General features: G+C 46.0%; 1 protein-coding gene across 1 annotated transcript in view; it reads left to right on the top strand.

The window, feature by feature from the left end:
* The window catches only part of ALPK2 (alpha kinase 2), a gene marked incomplete at both ends in the record, with an annotated part of 34395 nt that extends 14472 nt beyond the window's left edge, over window positions 1–19923 (top strand). The window contains 9 exons of the mRNA XM_080362568.1: window positions 3236–6110; window positions 7955–8102; window positions 8743–8870; window positions 8960–8995; window positions 11110–11384; window positions 11507–11595; window positions 12491–12708; window positions 14449–14497; window positions 19641–19923. Of these exons, the coding sequence (XP_080218694.1) occupies window positions 3236–6110; window positions 7955–8102; window positions 8743–8870; window positions 8960–8995; window positions 11110–11384; window positions 11507–11595; window positions 12491–12708; window positions 14449–14497; window positions 19641–19923 (4101 nt within the window). The remainder of the gene's footprint in view (window positions 1–3235; window positions 6111–7954; window positions 8103–8742; window positions 8871–8959; window positions 8996–11109; window positions 11385–11506; window positions 11596–12490; window positions 12709–14448; window positions 14498–19640) is intronic.
* Window positions 19924–25592: the final 5669 nt, after the last annotated feature.

The following is a 25592-nucleotide window of genomic DNA, read 5'->3' as shown; positions in this document are numbered from 1 at the left end:
GCAGCAACAAGGTGATTTAGCTGCTTTTCTGTTCTTTGCTTTATCACAACCTGATGTATTGGGCTTTCCGTAGTGTTTTGTCATATTCTAAAGACTCCAACTTTATATTTTTGTTTAGGAGATAATTATGATGTGCCTGGCAGTTTTGTTATCAAGAAATACTGATAGTACCAGTAAAGATAGTACCAGTATCAGTATTGGCTCTAGCTAACAACATAGAGTTTCTGCAGAGCATAAGTATGTTTTTTAAATTTTGCCTTAATTCCAAATCAAAGCACTTGCACTGTTGTTTCTGTTTAATCTTCATTCTGTCAAAATATTTTGCCCGGAACTATATCATATATTCTTTGAATGTCTCTGAACATTGTTTTTGTGACATGTTGGATATAAAGAGATGAAATTGTAGCTCTGCTCGTGTATCATACCACAGCTTCCATTGACCTTATCATTACTTGCTCTATTTCATTTTTTCCCTCCGTTATCTGTGTGCCTTGGTCAGCAGTGTAGTTTACCTGATGACTTAGACCTCGGCATGTATGTATTGTGTTCCCGAGTGCATTACTTTTTTCCAAATCTAATTTTGTTTTATTTCCTGCTCAGATTCATGTTTTTTTGAGTTGTCTGTATGTGAGGTATGTGCCGATCACCTGTTGAGATGCAGTGGCTCCTCTGGCACAGCTTGCTCAGGTGCTATATTCCCATGTGTCATACACTGAAAACTCTCCTTAAGAATCAAGTACTTAATGAATTAAAGCCAGGAGGTGTGGTATTAATTGTATTTTGTTCAGGGTTTTGAACAGCCCCAGTCTCCGTAGTATCTGATGTCATTTGACCTCTCTGGAGATGGCCCGGACAGTGACTGGTGGAGGGGTTACCTGAGCTTCCCTCTGAACTCCACTTTCATACCAACAGCAGGTAGAGACTAACTGATCATGTGTCTAGAATACGTAGCAAGAATTACACAGGTTTTAGTAAAAGCTGTGATTGAGGCTGCTGACGTCGTACGGAATAGAAAAAGAAACTGGTTTACAGAGGTGTGAGGACGAAGTGGAAGTGCCAGCAGGAGTGCTAAGCTCAGACCAAGCTCTCAGAACCAACAGAGAAGAGCAGGGAAACTGAGCGTAGAGGCACGTGCAGGCTCACCCCCCTTGCCTCTAGAGAAGGTGCGCACCTGGACCCCCAGACCGGAGACTGGCATCTCCTGCAGGGCAGCCCTGAGCAGGGAGTGCGGCCTGAAGCCAGAGGGGCAGCCATGGTGGGGCTCAGGGCTTCTGGTGCGCACTGGCCAAGGAGGTTTGAAGGAGTGTGGCAGCTACGTGCTGCTTGAGGCGGGAACCGCAGTTAAAGTCATTGACAAATTTTCTGTATCTCTTCCTTCCCCATTGTCCACAGCATATAGTCAGCTCTACATCCCACTCAAGCTGAACAGAGAACAGAGAGGGTGAAAGGAATTGCAGCTGAAGTGGGTGGCTTTTGCAGCAAAGCAATATTTACTACAGCCGGTAATGCTTTTACCGTGGACTTGTGGAAACTAAGAATATAGTATCTGAGCAGCCTCTTCCTCTACCGGTGCGCACAGCAACTCGTGGGAAATCCTTCTTCACATGTCCTTCGTTAAGTAACACCACTTGCTTCTTTTCAGAATGGCTTCTCTGAGTTATGTGTCTGCCAGCACTCGTTGCACTTTTACAGCTCTGCTGTAACCCAGAGGACTCACTCATTATGTATCATGGTTGTTAAGGTCAGCTGTCCAGCACACCACTACACGTTAACAAATAACAGTGGGTAGAACTGGGACTCAGAAGGGGAAAAAAAAAACCAAAGCAGTTATGAAGTTGAGTTTGTGGCTGGATAAAAGCTAAAAAAATGAAAAATGTGTACAAATATTGGTGTTTTTTAAACTCAGTCTGATGATTTTGAGCATTTCTTCATTTCTACTGGGAGTAGGTACAAAGCTTCAGAAAACCACTAGAAAGATACATGGTCAAATGTATAAACTAATCCATGTTGTGATATCCTCTTAATGGCTATCTGAAAGTAATTCTTTTTTTTTTGAAGATTGACTGCTAAATTCCTCTCTGCTTTTACAGGTTGTTCTGGCACAGGAATGGCTCACACGCCAGAGGCTGTGCTGCCATCCAGAGACCTGGACAGGCTGGAGAGTTGGGCAGGGAAAACTTTAAAGAAATATAACAAGGGCAAGTGTAGAGTCTTAAATCTGGGCAGGAACAGCCCCAGGTTCCAGGATAAGTTGGGAAACAACCTGTTGGAGAGCAGTGTAGGGGAAAGGGACCTGGGGGTCCTGGGGACAGCAGGGTGACCATGAGCCAGCACTGGGCCCTTGTGGCCAGGAAGCCAATGGGACCTGGGGTGGGTTAGAAGGGGGTGGTCAGTAGGTCAGAGAGGTTCTCCTGCCCCTCTGCTCTGCCCTGGGGAGACCACACCTGGAATCTTGTGTCCAGTTGTGGCCCTTCAGTTCCAGCAGGACAGGGAACTGCTGGAGAGAGTCCAGCGCAGCCACCAAGATGCTGCAGGGAGTGGAGCATCTCCCGTGTGAGGAAAGGCTGAGGGAGCTGGGGCTCTGGAGCTGGACAAGAGGACACTGAGGGGGGACTCATTAATGTTTACAGATATCTAAAGGGGGAGTGTCAGGAGGACGGAGCCAGGCTCTTCTGGGTGACAACCAGTGATAGACAAGGGGTAATGGGTACAAACTGGAACACAGGAGGTTCCACTTAAATTTGAGAAAAAACTCCTTCCCAATGAGGGTGTCAGAGCCTGGCCCAGGCTGCCCAGGGGGTTGTGGAGTCTCCTTGTCTGCAGACATTCCAACCCACCTGGACACCTTCCTGTGTAACCTCATCTGGGTGTTCCTGCTCCATGGGGGGATTGCACTGGATGAGCTTTCCAGGTTCTTTTCAATCCCTGACATTCTGGGATTCTGTGTAATGGTAACCAAAAGCATAATTTGTTTAGGAAACAATGCATTTTCATCTAGTAAAAAATTGTAGGCTTTTTCATCTGTGATTTGCTATGGGTGAAACATGCTCACCACTTCCATGGAACTGATTTAGTGCTGAAGAGGACTAGAGAAAATCCTGGAGAATGCGACTCTGACTGCTGACAAATATTTTAAATGAAATTAGGTGCATTTCAAGCCAGGACTCTAGTTCAAGCCTGTGTCAAGCAGCAATTTTAATTTTTGATTACATTTCTCTTCTTTTTTTCTTTGTAGGATCAAGGGGCTAATCTTAAAGTCTTTACCCAGAGTCATGAGAGACTATGTATGGAGCCCGAAAAAGAAAAGGAAGGCATCTTCATGACTTGTGCGAGTGCAGGAACCATCCATCCAGCTTTGGAAATGCTCTGTGCTGAAAAGACATTACGAGATAAAAATGCAAATCTGCAGACTTATTCTCAACACCATGTTCCCTGTGATAACAGAGAAAGTTGTCACCAACAGGTCGTCTGTGAGCAAGGAAATAATATTATTGTTAATGGCAACAAATCAAAGAATGACATTTCATCTTTTTCTTTATGGGATACAGACGCTGTTCCTGATAAACAAGAATGTTTATGTGCTGTTCTCTCCTCTGCAAAGCTGTGTGATGAGCCAACGGAGGGAGAGCACAGCTATAGTTTTAACTTGCACCATAGCAATGACAGAGATTTTCTCTGCCATCCGTCATGTGGTGAATCTCTGCTTGAAGCTGATCCCAAGTCAGTCCTGGAATCCGAAAGCCCTGAGTGCAAAGGAGATGCTGATATATCTGCAGTGCATGACAAGATGTGGAAACTTCTTCATGAAGATGACTCAGGCTATCAAATCCCATTTGAAAACCAGGGGATCACCAGTTTAGAAATTAGGCCACCAGATATCCAAGTCACAGAACTGAACCTTGTACAGGAGACCTCTTCTGATCATCCTTTGCCAACAAATTTGACAGAAATGCAGGAACCTATTACACAACCAGCGAGCAGACCAAGAACAGAGAAGGAAGACTGCAGTGTGTGTAATATCCTACTTAAAACAGATGGAGCATGTGACGGTGCATCCATAGGAAACATTTGTCTTACACAAGTGGTAGAAACAGATGGTGTACGTCTAGATTCTAGCACTGGAAATGAAACGGAAACACCATCCATTTGTGTTTCAGCAAATAGTATCATCTTAAATACAGGGGAGTTCTTGGAGCAGAAGCCAAAGCAAATGTTAACTGACGGTAATGGATCCGTTCAAATGGCTGTTGCTCGGGAAGGAAAGCTTCCCATTGGTAATGCTTCCCAAACACGCGGTGCAGGTTCTCCTCAGAGGTTAAAAAATGCTCAGAGTGGTAATTTAGCATGTGACAAAGAAAACCCAGCTTACATGTCAGATAAGTCGCACGGGACAATCGGACAATTACTTCATCCTGAGCACAACAAATCCTTGATAAATGAGTCTGTGGCTGGTCAAGGGTGTCCCTTTAGAGACTGTTATCCTGCAAGAAAAGAACCAGCTGATTGCCCGGAAGAGAAATACATTTTCCCCAATGAAAATACGAATCAGTTTACACATGAAGAACACTCTTCTGTTAACACCATATATAAAAGTTATGAAGAGAATTTACAAGAAAAAGGAAATCGCTCAGGCTTGAATGCACAAAATGACACTAATTCTGACAGCTGTCATCTTTCAAAAAGTAGTGACTGTCAAGATTTTCAAGTTGTTTCTAATACACAGAAATATGGTTACGTAACAGAATTGGCTCATGTAATGAAGACTCCTGAAACCAAACCGTGTAACAATCTACCCCATAATACAGACCAACTGACAGAAATAGGGAACGAAGAAGTGGCATTCACTCCCCTTTCTGGGGATCCATTTTTACGAGATTTTTATGTAGAAGTGCCTAGACGTGAACCATGTAAAACAGGAGAAGAACAGAGAGAGATCTGCCAAGGTGATGAACGGAGGGCTGAAACTTCCTGTGACTCGGGAGTTAGTCATGTTTCAGAGAGGCAGACTGTGGTTTCCCCTCAGAATACATCAGAACAACGTGTAATTCTTGTGGACAGCACCTTCAAGTCTGACGAAGAGTTAGGAAAAGATTCTTCAAAAAATCACACCTACGCATCTGGAAGTGTAACATCAGTTAGTCCCCCACTGCCTGGAGAGGCTCCAAGTGAGTACCAGAGCATAGCAGACAAGGATGATGGAGATACCGGTGATCAGTTAGGTATCCAGCAGCTGCCTGTGAGAGAAGCAAGGCCGTCCCTCACCCCTGTGAGGCAGGCAGAGGGCCTGCTTACCGCTGGATCCGCAGTGGGCTGTCCTGGCGCGGGAGCTCAAGCAAAAGCTGAACCCACACAAACTGCAGTCAGAGGAGATGAAAATTTGGGTACGCTGGAACCGTTCTGCAAAGCATTGCAGGATCAGTTCCGTAGGGTACCTGAAGAAAACGAAGGGGAAGCAGTATTGTGTGCAAATAAGCAAGAGATTGAACATAAACCAGATGAAGATGAAACGAAGTCTTCTTTGCACACTTCAGTTAGCTCCAAGGCTCAGAGAGCCGTGGATACAGTGAACATTGGCACTGAGCAGTCCTGTCCTGACGTGATCTCTTCCAACAAGCTAACTGAAGTTGTTAATTCAATTAAGTCTCCTGAGCATGATAAAGATGAAGTCATGACACCAGAGAGCGTAGTGAGTGGCTTAGTTAATTTGCCCCCAGTTGATCCAGGGAACAACCAGTATTTCCAAGAGCAACCACCCTGCAGCAGAACTCAGCCATTCTCCTTGGCACTGACCACGTGTCATCCATTCCCAGTCACTGCGGAAAGGCTGAGCAATCCAGAAGGGTCAAAATCCTACCAGATATTGCCCACTGCTGCTGGGCCCGAGCCCGTCAAATGTAAAGCAGGCACAGGGAAGAGTGGGCATTCAGCTGCTGGAGCTAAGAAGAAATTGCCACCAGCAACACTGTCAAAAAAGCCCCGACTGGAGGAGAGGGGAAGTGTCAGCGAGGATCTTGGCAGTGTTAAAACGTCTGTGAAGAGTGAGGCAGGCATGATTCATAAAGAAGACAGAAAAGAGCAAAGGAAACTCATTTTGAAAAAGGATAGCAAAGGTAAGAGAAAACTGATTTTCGTTTCTGTCATTTCCCATTGTTCTGGCTACAGGACGAAATTCAAGTTCATTAAACACGTTGCAAGCCTCCTTTAGTCTAAATCGTGTCAGCTGGAGGTGTCCTGCCCTCGCAGATTTTAATTTACATTTCTCTGAACTCAGTAACCAGTGCTGTGCCCGTGCCACAGAGCTGAAGCCTCCCTAAGATCCTTTTCCTAGCTGGCAAACACATTATGATTTTTTAAACCTATTTGAAATAGTGACTTTTTCATTTGTCTCTTTGGGTAACTTTTCAGGGTTGTATAGCATGGTGCCACGTAACTACGCGCCATAGAGCAACTGCAAGCCCACTGCCTGCATGTTGTTAATGTTCTCACAGGGCTGTGTTCCCAGTTACGCTTCTGCACTGTGACTTCCACATGCAATTACCTTCTCTTGGTTACCAAATGGTTTTATTACTAGGAAAATACTATTGTTATTAGTAGTGTGCCACTGATAAACATAATGTTTTGTGGCCCTCTCTGATGATTGTGGCTGTTTCTGTTTTCCTTTGCACCGCCATTGGTCATAAATAACACTGATGAAATTAGCATATTAAACTGACCTAGAAAACATAGAATTGCAGTGAGATTCAGGTTGCTTGTCAGAGTCCCGAGATGTTGTTGTCAGGTAAAGCAAAATACAGACAGGAGTAGCAACAGCTAGACAGATGAGATATTTGTGGTTTCTATGGATACTTTGCAAGGACCAAGGTCTTATTTTTACCTTTCAACGTTACTTTTCATGTTCACATCATAAAATAATTTATTAGAGCAAGACTGAACAGTGACTAAAAGTAAGCTATACCGCTGTGAGTCTCTTCAGAGATTCTAATTGCAGTGCGGTCTGGTGAGAGTTCTGCTTTTCCAATCGCATTTTAAAAAGCCCCAAACTTTTCTGTGTTTGAAGATGTGTCCCCTGCCAGAGAACCACCTGCGTGGGAGGAGAGACACCTTCCCCCCCAGCAGAGCGAGCGAACCACACTTACCGAGAAGCGCCCGAGCCTTTCCCATATACCTGAGGCCATGCTTGGAAAAGATTTTGACATTCAGGCTTGTGTCAGACAAGACTGAATTTTCTTAAGCTGCTTCTGATGTGCTTCAGTCTAGACTGTGAAGCGATTGTTTGTGCTTTAGAGTATGGTGTGGAGTGCTGGGGAGGTTGGTATGGTTAGTCTGGTAAATACCCTGTCTCTTTCATATTATTTTCAGCTGCAGGAGGGTTTGCTTTGTGGTTAGGGCAGGGAATCTGGGGCCATGAGTTCTGTTTTAGGGTTCTGTCACATACTGTCTGCATTGTTTTAGTCCTGATTCAGCAGGATTCTCAGGCCTAAGGACTTAAGTGACTACAAGTTAAGCATAGCCATGAATTGCAGGTGCCTGACCCTTGGGGCTGGGTCCGGCATTCCTTCGCCATGAGGTGGAGAGGGCTGGGCGGCCGGAGCGGGATTCGCGGGGCAGGTGTGCCTGGCCAGCCCGCGCACAGTGCGGCAGCTCAGAGTGAACGCAGCAGGGAACAGCACGTCTTGTGTTTACATCCCTTGCGTCTGGCGGCTTGTCTCACTTAAGCGCAGGGATGCGTCACGAGGCCAAAACCTTTCCCTGCGTATATGTTGATTCCCTATGGCTGGAAAAGTAGGGACTTTCTTTAGAGGTGGGAAATGAATCCTTTGAAACTGAAGAGGGAAGCAAAGGCTGCTGACGTTATTAAGTGCGAATATCTAAGCACTACGTGTGGGTTCCTCCCTCCAGCTGTGTTTTCAAGGCAACCTCTTCTAATCCTAACATGTGGCTCTTCTGTTTCAAGCTCCCAAGCTGCTGAAGAAAATCCAAGCAGATTTGTTCCCTGACTGCTCTGGAAACATTAAACTATGCTGTCAATTTGGTGACATTCATGGTGATTCAACCATTACATGGACTAAAGACTCCAAGTTACTGTCTCGCGTGCAGAGAAGGTGAGTGAATGTTTCTGAAGAACTGGTAGTTTCCAAGTAGCTTTTGGGGAAATACACCAGTGATTCACTCTTGTACCTGTTAAGGGGATTAGTATGATAGGTGCAAAACATCAACTTAAGCAGGGACTTTTCAGTCAGGCGTGGCCCTGCTCGAGTGCGGCTGCTGCTGGAGCTGCGTTCACGTGGCATTGCCCCCCAGTGGTAGTGTCTGCTCTGGGTCCATCCGTGAGGTTGCATACACAGACATCAGAGAGCTTGGAAAAACCAAAGGAGCAGAGAAAGTTGGGTGAGGAGTCAAGACTGAGGAACAGCGTACCGCATTTGGGGCTTTATATGGTCATACTTCATATTTTGGCCATGCTATTGGTAGGAATATTAGAATGCCTTTGATGTGATTTAATTATTTGGGGATTTGACTGAGGTACTTTCCTCTCAGAATGTAGAAGGATCATCTATTGTGAAACACATAATAGGCTGAATGCTTCTAAGTAGGGTGAAATAAAGTATTTTGTCTATGTGCGTCAGATTTGAAGCAGTCTTTGTGGTGAGGGGTGGAAATTCCAGGGAAAGGAGGAAGAGATATAATTGGGGAAGATCTTTTAAAAGTGTTAATGTGGAAAATCAACATATTCTGTTCCAGTGCCCAGGATGACTCTCCCGTCTCTTTGGCAATAGCTAAAGCCACTGACAAAGACCAGGGAATGTATTACTGCTGCTTGAATAACGTGTATGGAAAGGTGACTGCTGAGTTTAATCTGACTTCTGAAGGTAAATCCCAGTTTATAATTTTGATTAATGATAATGGCAGTTTTTATTCATTTTTTGAGTAAAAAATCTGTTTCTTTGTTTCCTTGTAGTATTGGAACATCTCTCGAGTTTTCAGAATTGTGAAGGTATGTACACACATCTATTTGAACGTGTGCTCTAAACTTTTGTTCATTCGAATTTCCGAACAGAACAAAGGATGGAAAAGTATAACCAGATGGAGATGTTTTGATAGTTACCCTGTGGGAAACTATGGGAATCCACCGATTCAGTATTGTGGTTTTCGTTAACTGTCTTTCCCTTTTCACACTCACCTCTTCTGTACCATGCAAGTTGAAATTCACCTCAATTCGTGGGGGTTTTGTGGGTGAATCACCTTCACGTAGGATGGAATGGTTTGTGCAGGGCTATGGCGCACACGCCATGACAAATTCCTGGCCTGACTTGACCGTGTGACTTCTCGTTAGCTCGGTGCACCAGCGCTGCCCAGCCGGAAAAGGGTGAGAGAGCGATGCACCCACACGCAGAGCCCTCTTTTGGCAGAAAAACTTGCCAGGGTGTTTAAACACATGGTCTTTGCAAGTCACCTGCTGTGTAACTTCACTCCAAGAGAAAGGCAGCATGAAGATTTGGAATGCTTTCCCTATATGTTAGCATGTGTTTAATCACACTCGGCATATGCCTTGCTGTGCTGCAGCTAAAGATAGATAGTGCACTGCAAATTGGTTTAGCATTTTTGAACACTCTGTACTAATTGAGTACTTCACTTAGGCAACTGGTTTTTCTTTCTTTTTCTAGAAGAATGAAATGAAACATTTAGTTCCTTGTTCAAATAAAGACAAGAGTTTTCATGTATCAGCACTGTATCACTTGTGATCAACAAAGTGTTTTAGGTGGAGTTAAGGAACCTTCTAAGTCCAGCTGGGGATGAGCGCTGTTTCCTCTGTGCTCCGAACAGAGTCATTAGTGTTCTGAACCTAACCCGGAGATGACCATGAAGGGAGCGAGGACTTCATTTGTCCGGAGCGTACACCTTTTGTGCTCTTATGTATCTTTTCCACTGATGGTCCTTGAAATGCTACGATTAGAGCAACCTGAAGTGGTTAGGGTGTTTTCGTTTCTCTCAGTGTTTAACCTTAACCACTTTTTAATCTCGCTTTTTTTTTCCTTTCCCATTTATATTCCAGTCACCATTTATAAGGGTGAAATCCATAATCCTGCTGGATTGCAGCTGTAACAAATGTAGGCACACATTCTTATGCCACCGGTACCTTCAAAATCCACAGGTGGGGGGATGAGACATATTGTTGTACCAATTTCTCCTGAATTTAAAGATCACTACAATTCGTGGGTTTACTTCTCGATTGAAACTGGCATGGGCATTTAGAGAAATGTGGTTATTGTTCAAAGTGACTTATGAAATCAAAATCTTGCGCTTTTTTCTACCTTTGCTAATGAACCTATTTTTAAGCTAGTGCTTGCCAGGTTGAAAAGGAACACTTTAATATGGCAGTGTGCAGCACGGAGCTGGTGCGGTGAAGGTGGTCGGTACTGGGAAGGGCACGTTTCCGGCACGGTCACGTTGGTAGGGCATGAGGCCCCTTTCAGCCGAGTGCCTCTACAAACGCATGGGCACCACCCTTGAAAACACTCCAAGCTGGAAGCTAAAGCAGGCTGTGGTTACACCGGCTACTTCTGGCTTTTCTGAAGAGACAGGCTCGCTTCACAAGAACGTGTTCTGGGCACAGTGGGGCACGGCACTGTGTTCTACTTCTAAATTCATATCTACATACACAGATGCTCGTTAGCTTTGTTACTGTGTTTGGAATCCCAAAAAAGCAGAGTTGGCAGGATCTCCTTATTCTCTCCGTGCCTCTTTAGTTCTCAGCCAGCTTGACTGACTTCACATTCATTTGAAGCTCCGGTTTAAAACCACCTGAATAGTTTTAAAAACAGCTTTTGTGATTTTCACCTGTTTTTTGTTTGCTACGCTCTGTATTTTGTCCTTACGGACCCGAACTGCCACCATTCTCCAGGCAGCTTTAGATGGCAGAGGCAACAAGCTCCATTTAGAGGAGCAGGATCCCAGGCCCATATGGACACAAGTTAGGCCACGTATTCTATTTCCATTGAGCATTTTCCTTAATACTCTGTGGAGAGATGCATTTGTTCTCCCATGTCCACCCCTTTCCCCGTGACTGCAGAGGGACGTTGTGCAGAACAAAGTGGTGTTTTGTTTCAGGTGCGGAAGAAATTGAGTTCATGCAGCTCATGTTCAGAGAAGATTTAATCAGTGACAGCTATTTTGGTGGGAACCTGCATGGCACAATAGCTACAGAAGAGCTTCACTTTGGTGAAGGCATGCACCGGAGAGCTTTCCGCAGCAGAGTGCTGCGGGGCCTCGTGCCGATGTTCCTTCCTGGCCATGCCTGCGTGCTCAAAGTGCACAATGCCATCGCCTACGGGACCAAAAGCAGGGATGATCTAGTGCAAAAGAACTACAGACTCGCACTGCAGGTGAGCTTCCCTGTCCCTTATAAGCGAGAATTGTGTGGAAAAGCTGTCTTGCAAACGTTCAAACAGATGATCTGTTAAATGTTTTGAGGATTATTCCATAGGCATATCTGTTTGTAATACAGGAATGCTATGTCCAGACTACTGCAAGAGAGTATGCGAAGATGTACGCGGCTGAAGCTGAACACTTGGAAGGCTTTGGGGAAGTACCAGAGTGAGTATATATAGATATATATGTATATGCATATATACACACATATGTGTAGATACGTCATCCTGGCCATAGCTGCCCACTGATAGCTAGAAGTAATTACTGAAGAAGAAGAAAGAGGAGTCCTGAGAACAGTGTTATAGCTGGAGTCACGACCTAAATAATGCTGAGTATCAAGGTGGTGAGAGATTCCATTCCCATTAGAGAAGGATGATAAGGAGTGAAGACAAAGGCATGATTTTTATATAAATTTAGAGGAATTAATTCGTGTTTGTAAAGTAACACCACTGGGTGATACTCTGGTATCATCTGGTAACAGCAGTGGGGGATAACTCAGCTTTCCAGCTTTCCCTTAGAAATGAAATATTGAGAGAAATCATGGGCATTCTGAAGCTGATATGAAGTCACTCCTTACACAAGTTTTCTCTGTAAAGAGAGGCTTAAGCCAGAAAACCCAGCTCTGATTCCAGGTTTTCCCCAAGGCTGGTTTATTTCATTTCAGAAGTTTTCCATTTCCTGAATGTGTTTGTCAGACCAGTAGCTCGGTCCAGGTTCACCTCTGCCTCCGAGGCTGGGAAGTAGTGTCTTGAGGAGCTAGTAACAGATCTTTTTTGCAAGGATTTGCTGTTCCAGTGTCAGGCTACTGTGCAGAGTTGGACTTGCAACGATGGTTGAAATTCCATCTGCCTTGCGTGAGGGGTAAGGCCTGCATGCTTGGCAGCAGGCTGAATCCCCATCTCCGTTTAGAAGACACAAGGTCTTATTCAGATGTCTCCTGGCTTGGTTTAGACCTGGGAGCTGTTCATTCACTCTCTGAGATCACTGGCCATTTTATCTGTTTCTTCCTCTTTCATTGACAGAACTCTGGATTTGATGAGCTTTTATCCCTTGATTTTAGGATCATTCCTATTTTTCTTGTTCATCGCCCTGCTAATAACATCCCCTATGCGACAGTGGAGGAGGAGCTGGTTGGGGACTTTGTGAAATACTCTGTCAGGGATGGCAAGGAAGTAAACTTCCTGAGAAGAGACTCAGAGGCTGGCCAGAAGTGCTGCACCTTCCAGCACTGGGTGTATGAGAGGACCAGCGGGAGTCTGCTGGTCACTGACCTGCAAGGTGAGTTGTCTGGGTGGGGGCAGTTAAATGGTTTCCCATGATACAGGCTGGTGACCACTCAGTCAATCCCAGCAGCTGCAGAACGTCCAGACTGTTATTTCTGAGCAATGTTTTCTTGGCCTTCTGTGTCCTGTTGGCAGTGCTGAGCAACCTTGTAATGGGCAGAGTCTCCTCCAGATGTGGACGGTACCCTGCCCTTGTGCCCGTTTTATACGGAGTCTTGTGCTCATCAGAATAAGAGATGGGAGAGGGAGTTAGGGCACTTTATTTTCTAGCCTCTTCTAAGTGCACTGTGTTTATTTGTGTGTCACCCTGGGGCACAGAAAGACATTAATTAATTGCCTACTGTGGCAGCAGGGCCTAGCACGTATTAACCTATGCAGTATTATGATCTTTATCTAATCAGTTTATGTTCTTACAAGAAGACAGTTTGGAAAGGTAAAAACAAATCTCACATTTTTAACAGTCCCCTTAGTAAATCGGGACACTCGGCATGAGTCAAGCCTGGCTTATTGTCTTACCTCCCAGAGGTTAATGAAATATCTTGTGAATGAAAGACTTCAGTTGTTAGTAACAGCCCAGTCTTTCACTTTTCCTTGCAGTCTCTGAACAGTGGAATGATCCACGTTCAGGTTCTGGCTAGGTCTGAGGAAACATGTTTCACCAAGAAAGGAAAAATGGTGAAGGAACACCCTTCTCACATTCAGTAAATGCTGCCCTGAGCTTCTGAGGGCGCGACTCCTCCCAGCTGCTGCATTGCTGGGCAGCATATGCGAAAGTTTATTTGAAATGGGGAAAGAGGCTCTTGGTAAAGAAAATCAAAGAAAGGTGGAATCTTAGAAAATATCCCAAATATCTCTTTAACAAGAGAGGGCAGGAAAATCAGCAGCAAAACTCCTGAAATTATTTAAAGGGAGAAGAAAGAACAGAATCCTAGCCTGAGTGAAGCATAACAGCAGAGATGGTGTCTGGGCCTCTCTAATGATTGCTGCCACCAGGGTCAGTATAGCTGCTGCTGTTGAAGAGGAGCAGCCCTCCCCTCTGGTCATCTTCATTTGAGTCTTTTTCAGGCATACCAGTTGAGATTTCTGAGAGTGCTCCTGGAGGAAAATGGCCTTCGGACCTTCATTTTCCTGTACAGAAAAAATTGCATACTGCAGGGCTGGATTTTGCCTATAAACAACTCAACAGAGGGACAGGTTAAATACCCAAGTTTTTGGAAATACTGAGCGAGAAAAGATATTTTGGATCTCTCACTCAAAAAGTAAAACTAAGGTGGAGTGACCTATTGCTATTTGATTGGCAAAGCAAATACCCAGTTCTTACTGGTAGATATTGTACTCAAGTTTGCAAAGCATCAAAACCACAGACCCTATAATTAAATGTCAGGACAGGTGCATAAGCGAAGATTCTGTATGTTTCCTACAAGCAGTCATCAAGGGGTAGCCCCTCTTTCCCACCAACTGTCTGGCACAGGAAACAAGTTCTGCTCTGTTTATCACCTTGCTGTCTGTAAACTACCAGCGTGAGACTGACTTCTAGGAATCGCTAGTGATACAGAGCACAAACATCCTCTTGTGCATTGGGGTACCTTAAAATGTTTGAAAAAATGGTGACAAATGAGTAAAACCGTGAATCAATAAATAATATTTAATGCTTCTATATATGCTGCTTTTGAATCCGAAGGTGTTCCTGGGAATTCCAGGGTAACATAAGCTCTCTTTCCTTGATGCCTTGTAGGTGTAGGAATGAAGTTAACTGATGTTGGCATAGCAACGCAGGCCAAAGGGTGAGTGACAGATTATTTCTGAACAGCATGGTTTTGCTTTACACATCAATCTCTTCACAGTGTAAACACGCTGGGGGAGGGCGCACTGGAAATATATTCCTGTTTTAACTTTGGAAGAAAACAATCCTCATCTGACTTTTTTCACTTCTTTTGTTCATAATTATGGGAACCTGCCTATAAGGGAAACACGTTTCTTTTATTCTAAAAGGATGGGGCTACACTGTAGACTGGGCATTGCTTTTCCTTCATGCCTCCCTTAAAGTAGGTGTATTTGAAGGGCATTTTGTGAGTGAAATCCAGGTCTCTGGTGACTTGCAAGCAAATAGGCTCTTTACGTGGTGGTCCATCAGCTGGAGGAAGGTGGGGCTGAAGGCGCAGGGCCAGCTCTGGCCCCAGCCTGGGGGACAATGACAGCCCTGCTGCTTGTGCTCTTGTGGACATCCCCCGGACCCTGCCCGCTGCTGGAGCCAGCGCTGCTGGAGCCAGCGCTGCTGGAGCCAGCGCTGCTGGAGCCAGCGCTGCTGGAGCCAGCGCTGCTGGAGCCAGCGCTGCTGGAGCCAGCGCTGCTGGAGCCAGCACCTGCCCCAGCAAATGCAAATCCAGCCCTGCCGGCGGCTCCTGCTGCCGGGAGCCGCGGTGACCCTCCTGGTGCCCTCGTGCTCTGGGAGCTGCCGCCGTGCTGGGCAGCCAGGGCAGGACGTGCCTGAGGGGAACTGAGAGCACAGCTGAAATCCCTCTTGCAGCCAGCAAAAGCGCCCGAGCTTTAGAATATGTGTATTTATGACACAAGCTTTTATGAAGAGTCTCAGTTTAGCAGTCTATGAGTCAGTTTTCCTTCGTACAGCAGGCAGTGGCTGTGAGCTTTTATGGAGCCTGTGTTCTTGTCAGCTGCACGGGTGGAGCGAAGGTGTCTGTTCAGTGTTGTACAGGCCACTTACCTGATTAAAAAGGAAATGCATTAAGGGATCTGATGGTGTCTCTTTCCCTTCTCTCTCGAAAGCAGTAATTCTGAGATAAAACAAAAGATCTGTTTGTAATATTTAAAGAGGCCAGTTTCCTGGTAGTTTTAGAATGACTTCACGTTTTTTTGGGAGACTTTAGGAGACTAAAAACCATAGTATGATACTGTTAAGATTTTAGCTGTATTATTAGTGAAGATACAAGGCTGATTTTGTGGTATAAATCTGTGTGGCATACAGACATTGACGGAGTTTTCCTCGACGAGGCTTTGCAGAGGTAATGACCTCCCTGACCCCAGACAGGCCCCTGCCTCCGGGTCTTCGCAGCCTGAGCTGTCACCCTACAGCCAATGAAAAATATCCTTGGGAAACGCTTCTGTGATGAATGGGAGAACATTCTTATTGTTCCTGGTTGGAATGTAAATTAAATACAATTCTAATTCCACTCTAAACTTGTGATCAGGGGAAAAAAACAAACAATCAAAGCAACCACCATCTCCCCCACCATGGCCAGGCTCGTAGTATAGTCAAGCTTTCACATCATCTCATATAGTAGTACAACTCTAATTGATGAATTTGTCATGAATTATTCATGGCATTCTGTATCCCCCAGTGTTTCTTGTAAACCAAGCACAATAAACAGCATCTATTAAAATTCTGTACCTCTATTCAGCATTGCTCATTCCCTTTTTTTGGGTTCAGACTTGTATTCCAAGTCTGAACAACCATTTCTGGATAAGCATTTCTGTATCCTTTGCCTTCCTCTTTCCCTCCTGTCCTGTAGAGGCTGTGGAGAAATTCATATTTCCAACAATTAGCACTCTTTAATTCTGATCTTTTATCCTTTCTGTGTCTGATTTACCAGTGAATTGGAAACCAAAGGAAGGCAAAGCGAAGGGTCATTATTCAATGCACTGAAGCAGCTGCAAACCAGTTTCTGTCGGTAGAGGGCGAAGCCCAACTAGAAACCAGAAAGCCTGGAAAATACTCTCGGTGTAGCCACTGGGGTGCACCAGAGTCAGGCGAGCAGTCCTCCGATAAGCTGCTCAGTAGATCATTTGCTGAAGCCAAACAAAACAACCCGGCCAGTTTAGAAGCTGTGCACAAGTGCTCAAGTATTTATCCAAGAACAGTAAACACAAAAGCGAAGGACCGAGGAGCACAGTGACCCGTGCCCACGCTGATTAGCAGGAGTGCTGTTTGCCAAAGGTGCATCTGAATGTCTGTCTGACAAATCTAGTTTTACTCAGCATGGCAACAAGAGGCACTGGGGACAAATCCAACCTTCCCCCTTCAGATTTAAGGAAGATTTGGCTCGAGCCAATCCCCAGCTGTCAAGTTTGGGAGATGGAATTCTGTCCGGGTTTTATTTATCAGTCTAGTCAGTGAATTAATAGCGCATGCTGTGCAAAAGAACAGATTCCTGTTCTTCCAGGCTTGAAACGGTCAATAGTTTGGTGTTGTTGAACACAAGGCGTGTGATGTCAATACAGGCTGCACAGTCTGGGAGCCACGCGCTCGCGGCACGTTCCCAGGTGCACACAGCACAGCTCACCCGTGCTGCGAGTGGCAGCGGGGCCGTGGCCGTCAGGTCTGTCCAGAGCACGTGCCGTGTGGAGGCACACGGGGCTCTGGGAGCCGTGACGGACAAGCACCAGGAGCTGGGAGAGCTCTGGAGCAAAGCTTTGGTCTCCTGTCTGTAGGTGAATTTCGCTTTGGCCCGGTCGGAGCCGTGCTGCTGTCTGCACACCCCAGAGCCATGCAAGCCGCAGTCGTGCCTCTCGCCTTCCAGAGCGGACAAGGGCTGCTGCTCGGGCCGCATCCGTACCCACAGGATCAATGCAAACCTGTTGCTCTAGGAGAGGGGAAATGAGGATGGCTTGACTTAGGAGCAGAGCTATTAAAATAAAAATGATCACGTGTTTTTAATATAAACGTTCTGTCTCTTGTTCACAAGATATTTATGTTCTTTGGCTGCAAATGTTTCTGGCATTTGTTGAATTCTAAAGCTAAAGTTAGTTAGCAGAGCATTCAGTCGTTCATGTAAAGTGTCTCTTACTGGTAGTATCATCGGAGCAAATGCTGCTGCTTCTGCTCTTAGTTCAGATGTTCCTTCAAAGACGCACAGGAAGGGACAAAACCCAGATACAGATAGGAGAGACATTTAGACAGACTTTTATTTACTTCATTATAAAAATGGACCTTTTTTAACTCACCTTTTTCTTTCCAACATTATTTCCACAAAGAAATTAATATTATCAGAATTTTATAGCATGAGAAAAACACAGGAAGAAATTTTCTTTAGCTGCAACAAAATGGCTGTGTAGGAGAAAGGACTAAGAAAACGAGAGAAAGAAAAAGAGCGCACGGCCACAGGTGGAAAGAGCCAGCTTTCGGTGCAGTGGGAGCCCCACGGGTTCCGTGTCGTTGCTGCAGGGCACACGCGCGGGCGGCGCGCAGCCGAGCAGAGGACCCGCAGCGCGGGCACAGCGCTGTGGTGCCATGGGCACTCACTGCAAGGACACAGCGGTGAATTGGATGTTCATGATAGGTTAATCAGAATAGTTTGGTCTAAGTTGTTGCTCTTTGCTGGCAGTTCATTGCTCTGCTCTGACTAGTTTCTGGAGTCAGGATCAGTGCTTGATGTAAAGAGGTTTTTTCACTGAGCACAGTTTGCCCGTGGAACTGAATGTCCTGCTGGTGTGTCTGGAGCACACACCTGCTGGCTCTATTAGAGATGCTCATGTCTGAAGCCTCAAGTCCATTATTTCTCCAAAGGAGAGAGAGAACAGTTCATTCTCTTGCTGAGCTCCAGGGTGTAAGTCCTGAAGTAACAATGGCACTGCTCTTAAGCTTCCTTTGGGTAAACGAGCACAGAAGTTACTTGGAGAGGAAAAGAGAGTTGGGAAGGCCCTGTGGTTCTGTGGCTGCGTACAGCAAGCCGGCTGAGCGGTTTCTGCAGAGCGGGGCAGGCTGGCTGCTCTTCAGCCGGGACAGGAGCCGTGTCTGCTGTGAACAGCTTCACTGGCAAATGATAGCAGAATACATCTGGAGCTTTATTTCGTTGAGATACGTATGAAACATTAAAAACTCTGACTTCAAAGAAGAATCAGAAAATAAAAGATAGGTATGATTAGACAAAAAGGACTCCCAAATACTTATGACGAGAAAGTTGAGCTCTCAAATAGTTTTTCTTGTTGAAGTTAACCACCAGCAATAATTTAATTCCTTAGAAGATTAAGGTCTGCTGTTCACCTTACAATTGCCTGCAAAGTCTTCACCATCATGGCTGAAATAGATTGTCTGCCCTCACTCGGGATTCATCCTCCATGGGTGGGCAATGGTGACAGTGTGTAAAAGCAGCAGCAAAGCGTATAGATGACTTTTTGGCTGTCAGGGGGCCTGCCAGTCTGCGTTACCATTTTGGTACGTGCCTGAATAAGCAATAAATATTGCCTTTTAGATACACTAGAGAAACTTTCCGATTTGCATTATCTGCCAAAGAGGTATTTTCCCTCCCAGGGTGCAATTACCAATCTAAGAAAGCAGTCGGCCTGAGGTTTCATCTTTTTGACTTCTTCTCTGTAGAGGAACACTGGAGATGCAAAATAGGACAGTCAGGTACAAATGGAGGCAGATATCGTCCCCTTTTGTTGCAAAGGATTTTGTTATATTTTCACCACTGGTACCATTCTTTCTAAGAAAATTTGGCAAACTATGTTGCAATGATTATCTGTCAAGAGGAGTTTGACCTTCTCAGAGCGCCAGTGTGTTCTTAGCACTGTGCAATCTTCATGAGGAAATAAGTTCTCTGGAATGCTGTGCAGTGAGCATGTCGTGTTAACTTCAGTGCTAAACCTGTTTGTTTGGTTTTGTGCAGTGATAACTCACAGTTCACCTCTGGGGATGTTATATGTCCAGGGAGCCACGAGAATAGAATAGAACATGCGCTTCCTAAGGTTACTGATAAAAGGAGAGGAGCATCCTGCTCTCTCTTCTCCCTTCTCTGCCCTGGTAATTTGACCAAAACTTGCTCCTTTAAAAAGCAGATGCAGCATGCATGGATGGAAGAGACTTGCTTAATGTTTTCAAGTTGCTTATGAGTCAGCAGTCATTCTCTGCCTCCCTGTGCTGAAAATGAATCTTCAAATCCCATCTGGCTTTTCTTTTCTTTGTTGCTACAGATACAAAGGTTTTAAAGGCAATTGCTCGATTTCCTTCATTGAGCAGTTCAGAGCCCTCCACCAGTGCAATAAGTACTGTGAGATGCTGGGGCTGAAATCTCTGCGAACCACTCATCAAAAACAGAGGAAAACAACATCCATGAAAAGCAAAAATCTATCAAACTCATCGACTATAAAGAAAACAGCGCCCAAGAAAGCAAGAGAACCTAGAGACTTCATTTCTTCAGAGCGCGGAGTTGAACTGTCCCGTCTCGCGAAAACTCCTCTCGAAGATACGTGCTGATGATAGGCACCAGCTTCAGAGCTTTGCCTCATGACACTATTCTGAAGTCATCCTGATGCAGATGCCAACAACAAAGCAAGCGGCTGATTCTGTGCTCTGGGTACCTGAGATTTAAGGGCAGGGCAAGGTTTTGAAGGCAAGCTAAGCCATCAGCCTGGGTTATCTTACAGCCCTTCTGTGTATTGGTATCTGCGCGTGTCTTGTACGTTCAAGTGCACCACACACTGAGGAGAACATCTGCCTTTCTGTGTGTCTGTGGCCCTGTGGGTTAAGCTGCTACATGAATATCAGTATATTTAAGAAGCCACTTAGCACAAGTTTTGCACAGTAGTGTTACTCTGGCTGCTGTAGAAAAATGGTTTTCTTTCCCAGACCTTTGCATATTGTAATCCCACTATAATCCTATTCTTGTATTTTTTTCTTCCACTTACATGTCTTTTAATACAAGACAAAGCCATTCATGATTGGATGTATCTGTCTTCTGCACACCCCACCCCCCACATTAGCTGGCATCTCTAAGGTCCTCACAAAGTGATGTCATCTGCTTAAAGATGGGCAACTTGTGGGATTGTCCTTGCTGTCCATGCAGGCTTCCTTGGATCCACAGTTAACCCCGTGGCACAGGACAGCGGTGCGTGCACCAGTCCTCGCGTGGGATAGAGGTTTGGAGTCTGCCGTTGCCAAACAGCTGCCGTCTGAAACAAACCATTACACAGAGAGGGGCTTTTCTGTGCAACACAGAGTTGTTGTTGAAGGACCTGTCTGCTGAGGAGGCACAATTCATCCAGAACGCCCAGGCAGCGCCCGAACTGCGGGGAGACGGTCTGCTCCCTTGAACCGAAGTGTAGCTGCTGTGCAGGCAGGGGAGGGAGCGGCACGTGCCAGAGGATGCGGCAGGGCTACCGGAGGCGGCAGGCGGAGAGCCGCCCTGCGGCGCCCACCACAGAACACAAACCCCGAGCACGTCACGCTGCTCGTCCCGCGGGATTTCTGAACGGCAGGTGGTGCCGGAAACCAGCCCCTGTGTGTGCGAGTCCCCTCAGTGCTCAGGAGGGCAAAGGCAATTTCAGACTAGGTTCTGCTTGGTGTTTATCATCAGTGGATACCGAAAAAGAGGGAAACTCCTGGGGACCCGCTGACACTAGGGGCAGAAACTCATCTGACTGCAGTGTAGATGTAAATCTGGGCTGGTCACCCTGGGCTCCCTGTGCGGTTAATGGAGATCTCAGTGGGGTTTAGAGCAAAGTGCAGGTCATCTGAAAAACAAACGTTTGAAATAGGTTAGATCGACTGTGCCAAAAAGTGCCTACATTCTGGTTATATTTCTGGTTGGATTTGATATTTTTCATTCATCTTTCAACTAGACTTGACATCTATACTCAAAAGCTAATTCCTGAGTTTCTGTCAGTGGAAGGTCTAACTGATGGTAACAGGAGAACCTGGCAATACACTGGTTTAAAGCAGTCATTTTTTCTGTAATAGAACAGAAGTTTCAATTATAATAATGTCACACGATCCTGTTAAAACTCAGTCGTTGCCCTTGAGTTCAGCTACACAAGCAATTACAGTGAAATAATTATACATTAATAGCTACCGAAAGTAGAAAATACTTGACTGATTACCTCGGGTTCAAGCCATCGGGACGAGGTTTAAGCCCTCGCTCTGTAGGGGTACTCGAGGGATTGCTCTGGTGTATCTAAGGCAAGTGGGGAGCTGAGGCTTTGCCTGCTCTTTGGTTCCTCGTTGCCCAGTTCTCTCAGGCTGGCTGAGCTCCCTGTGCTGTCCTCCTGTCTGTCTGGCTCTGTGACGGGAACACCTTGGCTGTGCAGGTCCCTCAGAAACATCCCCAGTTCCTCACTCGTGTCTCGGTCACAATAGGAGGAGTTTGACATTCAGACAGTGACACAGAGAACTCCAGTGTGCGCGTCGGAAAGTGATGGGAAATGGCGATTGACAGACTGTTTATCTGCCCATCTAGATTCTCACGTCAGACTTTCTACAGAGCGACTTTGCTAAGAATTTCTGTTCTTTGTAGACTGATAGCAAGCCACTCTACCCACCTTAGTCTTGCTGTGACAGAAAATGCGTACATACACCTGTATCAGGAAGTATTTCTGGGCTGTCTGAAAAAGCATGAAAGCTGAGTGCATCTAAGCTGAACTTTGTGCAGAGACCAGGAAACCAGACCGGGAGGAGAAAGTTGGGTGCAGTTTCCGTCAGCTGGCTGCAGTGGCAGGAGAAGGACGGGCCTGGTGGAGCTGCGGTTACCAGCGCGCCTCAGCTGGATGGCCGCAGGATCAGGAGCAGTGACATGGACAGTATCAGAATTCTCTTTGGGCTCTAGATTTAATGGCCTGTTGAGGTGAATGGGAGAACCAGCAACCTGTTTGGTTTACAGACGGGGTTCCAATCTGAGCCAAAGTCTATTTTTTGCCTTTACATGAGGGAACCAAAGCGTGGGGTTTGTGACAAAGTCAACTGAATATAAACGTGTTCTAATCTCAGCAAAGACACCGGCAAAAGCAGAAAGTGGAACCCATGTTTTAAAGGAGCACTTAGAGGTTACTTCTTGCTGCTAGCACTTGTGCCGTTATATTAATAAATACTCTTAAGTGCACACAGAATGAATGAATTGCACCGTGCGCTCACAGCAATTTTAAAATGTTACGCTTTTCGTAGGGCAGCACTGTAGTTCAGGCTGAAGCTCTAATGCTTCGTGATTTAAATTCTATTATGCAGAGCAGCAATGGTAAAACATTCAAGAATGGAGTCAGTAAAGCTTCTGCAGGATTTTTGTTCTTTTTCAAAGTAATTAATCACACGAATGGCCTATAGGTGTTGGGTTTTTAGAGCTATGTGTCCTTAGAGATAAACTGATCATTCTGGTTTTTCTTTTTTCTTTCTTCCCTGCAGTTTGCAAGTGGGTTAGAAAACATCTGAGCTCCAGTGGAAATGTTTTTCAAAAACACTTGTGGGGTTTCAGTGTATAGGTTCATGTCCACAGAGCAGCAGGCACATGCTTTTTGATCTTTGCTCAACAAGTGTGTGATCATCAGTACTTCCCGGCTCAGTGAATCCTGGCCTCCTCTGTCCCTTTGGCAGTGGGACCCTGAGTGCGTGTGGCGCGTTCGGAAGCTGAGCACCCGTCCTGCGGGGCTGCCAGGAGACGGGCTGCACTTCTGCAAACCCGTGCACAGTTGCCGGGAATCAGCTGCAGATTCTGGTTCCAGCTTTAGGTCTAAAATAACAGTCTCACCCACAAGGAGAAAGTCGGTCAGCCTGGTCCTGAAATACGGGGACATGTGTTTAAAGTGCAGTAGAATTTTCTCTAAAACTGGAAAACTGAGAAACTTTTAACCAAAATGTTCGCAGCAGTTCTTAGCCCGTGCGGGACGGTAGATCATTGCCGCAGCAGCTGGACTGTTCCCAGTGAGCGACGGCGTCCATGGCAGCGCTGCGGTTCGCGCCGCCGTCCCGGCTCATCCAGCAGCTTTAGCCGCGCTGGCCCGGCTCTCCAGAGGACGTGGCTGGAGCAGCCGGTCTGTTCCGAATGCTCTGCCTTGCATATTGAGCTGCTTCAAGGAGATGTAAGGTGCAGAACCCCATTAGAAAACAAGCTATGTTTCCCAATCCGTTCCTTATAACACATAGCAAGAGCAAATTCCATGCAGTTCTTACTGGAGGAACGTTCCAGTGTAACTCCCGCAGCTGAACCTCACATCACCCCACACTGACCTGCAGGGATGCAGCTCCATTATGCCTTCATTTCTTTCTTGTCAAGAAACTTAGCATCACTAACATTGTGTGGGTGTTGTAAAGGTCATGTTGCTCTACAATAAAAGCCTCAGGAAATAACTTTCCATTTTTGAGCTTTAAGAGCACACTGGTAAGAGCGTAATAGGGCGAGAGAATTAATCTCCTCTGTTATCCTGCCACCGAGCGCCAGAGGAAGGTCAGGAACTGTTTGCCCGTGTAGATGTTTGACTGAATATTTTGAATGGGTTTCCTTTAGTAACATGACAAGTAGAAGCTGGGGAACCTGTACTGCCATTCCACCACCGGGCTGCCAGCCGTGGAGATTCCCGTTCTGCATCTCTGAAAGAACCAACAATGTGGAATATGCTGTGGTGACATTGCAAGTCGTAGAACTAAATGACAGCCCCGGTCCCCAGCTCCTACTGTTAATGGGATATGGATATTGTGCTCAGGCAAGCAGCACGAGGCTGACTGAGTGGGAGGAGAGAAACAGCATAAGATGTTCTTCACATAAGAAAAACTGCAGTGCCCGTAATCAGAAGGGCAAGCAAGACTGGTTCAGGCTCCCTGGAAAGCACTGCAGGCATGATGAGGGAGGGAAGGGGCTTCATTTCTCTCTCAGTCAAAGGTTGAGAAGAAAAGTAGCTGCTGTGAAAACGTTACACAGGGGGCCTTGCAGACGAGGTCACTTGTCCTTTCGTCCTGCAAAGCCAGAGAAAAGGGAAAGGAGTTCCAGCTCTCTTGCTCACTCCCGCCCTCGAGTTACCTGCAAAAAGATTCCCTCAGTTAGAAGCTTGTTCTCAGCAAAGACCGTTGGAGAAATAAGCCGTAATTATCTGCAGGTCTGCTGATTTCACTATGAGTGCGCCATAAAACACAGTGGGTGTGAAATTGCTGTGATTTGCTGAGTCTTGGACAACAGGAGAATACTGGCTTTTGGAGAGATTCTGTTGCCATTGGATTCTGGCTGTTTCTGAATGACTGAGGTTGCTTCGTTTGCAATGGTGTCAGAACAGTGTTCCTCATTGGTGTTACTGCTTAGTGCTCTTACAGATGCCCAGTCTGTGCCAGATGTTGTGGATCTGGCCCACTACATCAGCCTGTCCAATTCATTTATCTAAAGAAACGGATAGGGCTCAGGCTTCTGGCACGGGGCAGCCCAGCCCTCACCTTTCCCTTTCCGCCCTGCCCACAAAGAACCTGCAGCCGTTTTACACAACTGAAGCTCACTGGCCGCATGAAGTTCACGTTCCCTCCCCACCCAGCAGATGTGCGGTTGCTGTTGCGATGGGCGCGCGGGGTCAGGCGAGGAGAGCGGCTTGCGTGCCCTGGCTGGGGCTGCGCGCACGGGGCAGCACGGCGGTCACAGCTGCGGGCGGTGACCTGGCGGGCACATCCAGCGGGTGACGTGCAGGGATGGACTTGTCATCAGGAGCCGGCAGGAGGCTTTTGTGGCACACGCCAAAAGGCTGGTTCTGCTGCTACAGAAAAGTGTTTGAATGACCATCCTATGTAAGGCAGGAAACATTAGAAAGGAGGAGTAATAGCTCTCAGAAGAATTTTTATGAGGAAATTGTGGCACCGCCCAAACCCGTAGGTTTAGAATATAAGACAGTGGGCTTGAGCGTGGAGCTCAAATCATATGTACATTGTGACATAGAAGGGAACAAAGCTGAAAGCATTTGAAACTAGAATATATGATGTTTCAAGTTAGAGGTAGTAGCTTTTTATCAGAATCTTGGAAAGTGTTGTGTTTGAAAAATGTCATGAGCATCTCAGTCAATTAATGTTCCAAACGTATGCTCTGATTTGGTGCCAGAATAAGAGGCGGAATTTGAGTACATCAGCCGACTGGCTTCAGTGTTCTATTGTCATGGTCAGTCCAACAGCAAAAAGAGAAGCCCAGGCTGGGC

This window comes from Nesoenas mayeri, assembly GCF_963082525.1.
Source record: "Nesoenas mayeri genome assembly, chromosome: Z".
Taxonomy (NCBI): Eukaryota; Metazoa; Chordata; class Aves; order Columbiformes; family Columbidae; genus Nesoenas; species Nesoenas mayeri.
Note: the sequence above shows the minus strand (reverse complement) of the source record. Positions and strands in the feature narration are given on the sequence as shown.